Genomic DNA, 8,025 nt, shown 5'->3' with positions numbered 1-8,025 from the left:
GATAATGATGAAACATTTTTTATAAAAGTTCATAAACCTCATATCCTTGACTGTATGATGGTGTATATGTTGCAGGAGAGTATACGGTTACACAAAACAGCATGAAGTGAAATATTTTCTATATTCTTTATATTTTCCTTTTTTGGATAACATACAATACTTGACTGTCATGTAAAAAATTTAAATGCAATATAATTGAAATATATACAAGGACTTTACAAAAAAAAGCTTGTATCTTCCCACAAGAGACATTCAGAGTTTTGTGGAATGTCTGACAATAACAAAAACAACAAACAAACAAAAATCAGTTGTTGAGTAGTTGCCAACAAGTTTTAAACCTGTATTTACATCTATACCTCTGAGAAAAATCATCAACTCTGGTTCTGTAACAGAAATTAGCTAGCAAAAGAATCAGATTAATATACATGATAAGTCAGTACTGTGTGATATTGTAATTACCTTTAAAAAATATATTGGAACATATTACTAGGGATCACACTTTTCCATGCATTTTTTTTCTTTTCACAAATTGGGTAATAATTCATTTTCACTCACATGTCATTTTCTATTTGTTTTTCTAACAGCTTCCCTTAACAATAATATTTTAGTAAATGTGTAGTATTTTTACATAGCGATATAATTAAAGAAGGCAATAATAGCTGTATCCAGTTATTCATAACAGTAGAAAACTATACCATTACAACAAGTAAAATATTCTATAATACCTGAAATAAAAGGAAAGGAAGCAATTGTATGTTTATCATGGCAATAAGCTGAATGAAAAACTGCAATTTAAACTTTGATTACACACATTTCTCAGCCAAAATATATCATGGCATATTCTTTTCACTTTCTATTAAATCATCAACTAGCAGGAAGAAAAAAAACACCTTGATGCGTAAAAGAGCAAACTTAATACTTTGCTGCTACGGGGTAATGAGTGATTGACTGACCGTTTGTATTTGACTGGTAAGCATGCAAGAATGTGCAAATTGTGCAAGTAGATAAACAACCAATTGACCTGTGTGGCTTTGAGTCCAATTCGTATTTGGAGGCTGATTCTGGACCAAACGGCACTTGTTTTTAAAATCTGGAAGCTCCCAGTTTAAAAACCAATGCTTCACCACTGTGCTTCATTTTAAGTTTTTAACCAAGATTTCCGTTATATTTGTACTGTAAAATCAGAGAATTAAATGTCATAAAACTTTCTCAAATTGTTAAGGATGGCCATTTATATTATATTTAAGAACCTTTTAAAAAATACAAACATCTAGTGTTCCATCATTTGTGCTTCAATTAATTAGCAGCATGAAACTTTGTGAATCTGAACCACTCTTGATTTTCACAAATATTTCAGGATCGCAAAAGTTTCTGTCGGACTTGTACAGTACCAGCAGTACAAATTGTCTGAATTTGAAGTGTTAGAAATTGAATCTACATACCGGTACCCAAAGTTTATGAGGTTTAGTCTTTTATCAAAGTAATTACCTGGGACTTTCTTGAAATTTAAAGATCTTCTCCACATTTCGTCTTCAAATTGGCAACACCCATATATTTCTCTACCGGTATTCAAAAGACATGTGCCTAAACTGACAATAAATGAGTGGACATCTATTGAAAAGTATACAGCAAAAACTGTGATTTTTTTTGTTGTTGTCATACTGTTGCCAAAGTGTTCAACAATTAGACTGTCATATAAGAGCGAACCAAGTACTTCAGGTATGCACAAATCTGAAGGCAATATGTTGATTTTACTAGTTGATTCCATTTCCTGGGCCTAGAGAATCTATCTTGATCAGTCTTCTTCGAAGAACATCTGGACCAGATCAGCGTTGGAACAGTCTTTCTCGCCTAGTTTCTTTGGCTGACACAGGCAATGGTGTATCAGAGGAAGACAGACGGATAGAAATATAAAATAAAAAAGGATAATGTGGGTAGGTTAGTGATTGTGCGAGTGTATGTGTGAACGGGAGAGAAAGGGAGGAGAGAAAGAGGCAACCACAGAGTAGGACAAAGATAGTGTGATAGAAAGATAAATAAAGAGAAGGAGAGAATGAAAAGCGAATAACAGAAAAATGAAATAAAAGACGAGGGAAATTTAAAAGGAACAATGAAGGGCAAGATAACAAAAGGCGATGAAATAATGAAGGAAATAGAGACAGTTAACAGAGAGAGTGAGACAGAAAGACAGACAGACAGAGAAAAAGAAAGAGAGACAGAGAGAGGGACAGAGATAGAGACAGAAGATTTCAGAAGCATGGGTGGGATTGGCAAAAGCAAGAGAAAATGATGCAGAAATATTAGTTCACTCATTCTGCCTTCATATTGAAACTATGATTGCTACTCCTCATTAACTTTGAAAAACATAAATGTATTGTCAATATTTAAAAAAATCTCAAAAAATCTCAATAAATAAATAAAAGAAAATAGAAACCGACTAGATCACTCCAACAAACGTAACAAGAAGGAAAGTAGACCATTCTAATTACTAAAATATGACTGTATTAATGATTCCTTTAGGTCTCCTTATTAGCATTTCATGTACATGTATGTTATCATACTTTCATGCTAGCATCAAACAAAATCAAGATCTGATATATTACATCATTTAATGTAATGTTGATAATCGTGTCTGTTGGATCGAGCCAGAAATGCATGAACTACATGTACCAGTATGTATAAATGGTATGGGTCATTGCCCTTCTAGCTCCAAACAGAGGATTTGATCTCTAGCCTTGACATGATGGTAAAAACTTATTAGAAACTTAGAATTTATTTATTCAAATACTCACCGTGTCCCATTGCAGTAAAGTAGGAACACCTTTTAGTTGCAGTTTAGGATGTGTGCGATAAGCATTGTTTGGGTCCTTCCAGCTAAATTGGCAGAAAGTAAAATCAAAAATATTTTTTTACAATTCATACAAATTAAAAGGGAGCACTGCATGTTCATTAAAAAAAAAATCTACATTACTGATTTGTAAACTTCAAAGCACAATCAATTCATGGATGATGTGTGTCCCAAAACAGCCACAATGTTTGGATATTGCAGATCATTTTTGCAAAAGTCCCTGCCATATACACAAAGAGTTATGCATAGATCTGCAAATTGCACGCAGAGAGTGTGGAGTAATTACACATCCATAATTTAAATATTTTTATGGCTAGGCAACAGTTCAAGATATTAATAATTAATGAGCTAGTTACCTTGTTCTGTCTCCTACAGAGCAATAGATGAAGACGGCATCCTCTGGTGCTGCTGCTGCTAGACCTTTTTCAATGATCGGTTCCGCTAAAGGCAGATAAACAGAGGGATTTGCTGTTATTGCTCCGACCGAGCGCAGTTTCAAGTCTTTCTCTGGTAGTTTCATTTAAAATAGTGCCCGTTAAGCTTTTCAGTGAAAATATATCATTTGTGGATAACAGGCCTATATCTATAACTTAGTTTCAAAACATTTTTATAGTTTTATGTTGATCATGGTTATTATAACAAAATAAGTAACCACTAACACCCGTAAAATTAATTTGACAATTTTGACCTTCAAGCATTTTATTCTTTAATTTCAATTCAAGCATTAATTTATAATCAAAACAAGTTATGTTTAAAAAGGAAAGAGAAGGAAAATAGGAGAAAAAGATAAAGAAGAAAAGTCAAAATTTTATTTTCAAAAAGTTATGTTAATGATATCAATTTTCGTTTAGACTTGAAGAGCTTTAGAAAACTTTAAAATAAGGAGTCGCCACCGTCATATATAGTATAACCCAAGGTGTAGTTATATGCAGCAAATAGAATGACTTAAAAAATGGAAGAAAATAGTGTGAGCATTCAAGTGAATAACTGCTATTACAGTTTCAATTTAAAGTGACTGATTTTTTCCAAAAAAATGACCTAGCTTTTTCAAATTATTTTGTAGTTCAATGTTGCATGTGAGACAAGAATTTTAATAACAATTTTGAGCTTTAATTGTCTGCGAATGAATAAAAATTCAGTACTTAGGATAATTTTAATGTATGGAAATAAATAGCTGCCGAGGCCGTGGGAGAAATTATACATGGGTAGTGAGAGAACAGAAAAATATGTTTGCCCCCGTGAATGTGAAAAATATCTGGCTCAGTTGGGGGCACTTCCGTAATTGTGGGTAAATTGTGCTGCTTCCGTATAATGCGCTGTATGAGTGTTATTCAGCGCATTATACGGAAGCAGCACATTTACAAAGTGCCAGTCAGAGGTCATCACCATTGTGTAGACATCGTGAATTCACACGGTACACGTGAAAAGGGAGCTGAGCTGTATCGGTCTGGTAAGAAAATTGCTCTTATTTTGTTATTTTCAGATCCGATTTTGAAATTAAGGCGGTAATTAAGACCAAAACTACGACAAAATTTATCAAAGCCACTGTCCAATATTGGTCGGGTGCGCGAAAGTGTGATTTTGGACCACTTTTGAGTTTTGTTTACATGCCTCTCCGTGCAGGGGTATGGGAGCAAGTTAAGGCTCTCTCGAATAATATCATTAAAAAAACATTTCGAGAGAGCCCTTAAGGCTAGGTATCACGCGCCTCTAAAATTGAAAATAAAAATTTTGAGAAGAGAAAGATGCATAAGATATAAGAGAAAGATGCATTAGAGAAATTGATACATGCACCAGTTTTGTGTAAAGAGAATAGTTAATTAATGAGGAAAGGCTTTTTTTTTCAGTAACCCCAACATCAAAATGAACACAAGGGACAATGCTTACATACCAGAAACACAATCGGGACACCAGCTTACTCCGTCACTACTGTTCTTCCCTCCGCAGAATAGAGCAATAATTGTCTTCTTTTCTTTATGCTTTTCAAGAAGCTGAAGGAAATTGTCGAGCCCTTCTGTTTTCTCTTGGAGCACCATTTCGTCTTGATTGTAATGTTAGAAGAAATACATGGAGATGGGGTTCAAGATTTTTTTTTCCCTGCTAATAATCCATACAGCTGTCGCAAATTGATTATCGCCCTCTTTAGTTATAAGTAAGTTATGGTAGCTCCATAGAGATATTTTTATGGGTAGCTCTTATTTCATTGTTATGGCACCCCGTATTTCCCGTTTTCTCTCTTGTATATGTATTTTGAATTGTTCTCTATCTCAACTCAACTCAATATATATGTACAGCATGGGCGTCAATCCTTACGTAATACATATTGAATGAATGAATAGATCACCCCCACCCTGAACAATAGGTATCAATTACAGATTTACGCCCATGCTGTACAGCGCTTAGAGACGTCCGAGATGTATTAAGCGCTATATAAAAACTGAATATTATTATTATTATTATTAACTCATCTCAAGTTTATTTGTCTTCCAGAATTCACATGTAACAAATAATAATAAAATATAACCATAGTGTAGAATAAGAAAGACGAGGAGACCTTGGTTAATGATCTTCCATCTCTGTCTCTCCCATCTGGATATAGTAAAGTTTGTTCCACTTTATTTCCCTTTTGTATAACCCTCGTAGCACTAGCATCCTTTTTTAAACATCCCCCTAGCTTTCGCTTGATCTAATTAATCGGACGGTTATTATGTTTATTCCAATGTTATGTCCTCTTTCCGTTTCACTACGGATAATCAGTCTCCAAGGATGGGTCGATAACATAATATCCTTTTTTTTTCTCAATCACTCTATGAAAGGAATTAAACGGGTCAATTTCTCATATACTTTCGTGCAAAAATCATATACTAAATATTTATGTAACCGAAATCAAACTGGCTTTGAATCCAAACTTGAAAGTATGCGTATTCAATCAGACTTTGCTGTAAATATATAGGCAAACGAGGAGGGGTTCATGAGCTAGGGCCAGGCACTTACAACCCTCCCCCGAAACTAAAATGAAATTACCCATATCCGGGCAACAGCGCCAATTATTTCGACAATCGACACCTTATAATCGGACTCGACAACTTGATTTTACCTTCTTCGTATATTTTGATGACAGTTTACATTGTGCACTATATAGAGTATCAAAGTTTTGCTCACTTGCTTCTCTCGCTTGAACAACCATATTGAACGTTTATTCGCTGGCAAAATACGCATCAGCACCCCCACCCCCCCCCCCCCCCCCCCCCGCGCCCCGGTCTTTGTTCGCCTATTGCACATCTTATTGGTTTTACGACTCCTTCTTATTTCAGTTAGGTTTATTTCACGCTACACATTGTCAGTTTCATTTACAATAAATAATGTTGATAAGAATAATAAGAAAAATAATAGTTCAGTTCTTGTATAGCGCATAATACGTTATGAAATAACATCTCTATGCGCTTCCAAAGTGCTTTGAATTTTATTACCCTATAGCTTTAGCTCTAGTGTGACCGCGTAGAATGTAACCCGCACCCAGGCGCGGATCCAGGATTATAGGGGAGGGGGCCCAACCTTTTTTTTTTTTTGCTCCCGAAAATTTGAAAATCGCGCCGGCCGAAAAGTCGCTCAGTGGGGGGGGGGGGGGGGGGGGGTAGTGAGCACATTTCTTTTTTTTTGGGGGGGGGGGTCGTCGAAAATTTAAAAATTTGTACCCCCCCCCCCCCCCACCCCCCCAAAAACAAAAAACAAAGCAAATAGGCCAGTCCTTTTGAAAGTAGAAGTGTATATTTTCTTTAAAACCTTTATTCTATGAAGGCATACTCGTGATATCGGCCCCACAACTGTTGTATTCGATTATACTTTTGTACGTGGATTCGTTCTTCAACCAACTCACTACTAGTATATACTCGTGGTCCAGGTCCCGCCTCAAGTATTTTCGATGTTTAATGAAGGAGTTAAATGGGAAATAAAAGTGATTAAAAATGGGGTTGAAAGTGAGTGGGGGAAGCTAGAGTATTTAAGATAAGGTAGAGCGTAGCACAAAGTGGCGGGTGCTCAGGGGCTAGGGGCATTTAATTACGGTCAGATGAGCATATTTTAATACCTTATTCATGACACTGGCAGGTATGGTCCAAGGGGCGGAGTCCCAGGAAGCGCAGGGTTTTAGGCATTAAAATGAATGTCAGATGAGCATCCAGGGACAAGCCTTAGAGTCCAAGGTAGGGTCCAGGGGGCAGAGCCCCCGGAAGCTCAGGGGGTATGGGCATTTAATTACGGTCACATGAGCATACTTTCTTTTCTATTTCTTTCTATTTAATTCTCTTTAATACACTTTTTCAAAAGTGTGGGGGGCTGGGGGGGGGGGGGGGGGGGGGGGGGGGGGGGGAGGGGGGGGGGGGGCTTGAGCCCCCAAGGATCTGACATGTAGGCCTCTAAATAGTAAATAAGCACATTTCTTGCCTGACTGGATTTTTGTTTATATTTGTCATTCTCCAACAAACGCATAAAAAGTATAATTTACTAAAAAGTGAGGAAAAATCCCGGAAATTATGCCATTTCAGCAACATCTGTAAATCACTGGTATCAAACTAGAAGTTTATTTTGGTGGAGCGGGGGGGGGGGGGGTAGCAACTAGCTGAATACTTACACCTATGGTGTCGAGGGGCTTTCTACATTTGTTTTGTTCGGAAATAAATAAGGTTAGTTTATGTGGGTGTCACTCAGGCGCGGATATACGGGGGGGGGGGGGAGAGGGCGGGTCCCCCTCTTTGAATAAAAAAAAAAAGGAAAGGAAAGAAAAAGAAACAAAAGGAAAAAGTAAAGAAAGAAGGGCTAAAAACACAAGTTAGAAGTGGCACTCACTTATCCGTATCAGGGGGGAAAATACACGGGGGCTCGGGGTGAATTAGCCCCCGACATGCCAAAAAGAGCCCCCGAAAGTCATAAAAGTAGCCTCCGAAATTTTTAAAGTATTTTTTTCCCTGATCCGTATATAGGACAAGGCCCTGGGGCAGCTTGCCATAATCCGATATTTGGGTCGTTTTCCGGTCAGAACTAGTGCTAACTATCATTCCAGGATTTTGTTTCAGAACCTTTGAGACAAAGTTACCCAATCCCTTTAAGTTTCAAAAAGTAGACTTCATTGACCTGTACATAGGCTTAGGAACCGGGGGGGGGGGCTTATAGATATCATT

The 8,025-nt window shown here is 36.9% G+C and overlaps 1 protein-coding gene across 1 annotated transcript; it reads right to left on the bottom strand.

Annotated features, from left to right (window-relative positions):
• Positions 1-4,984, bottom strand: LOC582604 (thioredoxin domain-containing protein 17). The gene is made up of 4 exons (XM_782549.5): positions 4,740-4,984; positions 3,205-3,289; positions 2,793-2,874; positions 1-1,864 (listed from the first exon to the last, which is right to left on the bottom strand). The coding sequence occupies exons 1-4, from the start codon at positions 4,882-4,884 to the stop codon at positions 1,796-1,798; spliced, it is 381 nt and encodes a 126-aa protein (XP_787642.1). The 5' UTR covers positions 4,885-4,984; the 3' UTR covers positions 1-1,795.
• Between the last annotated feature and the right edge of the window lie 3,041 nt (positions 4,985-8,025).

This window comes from Strongylocentrotus purpuratus, unplaced genomic scaffold (genome assembly GCF_000002235.5).
Source record: "Strongylocentrotus purpuratus isolate Spur 01 unplaced genomic scaffold, Spur_5.0 spur5_scaffold_2, whole genome shotgun sequence".
NCBI classification, from domain to species: Eukaryota; Metazoa; Echinodermata; class Echinoidea; order Camarodonta; family Strongylocentrotidae; genus Strongylocentrotus; species Strongylocentrotus purpuratus.
Note: the sequence above shows the minus strand (reverse complement) of the source record. Positions and strands in the feature narration are given on the sequence as shown.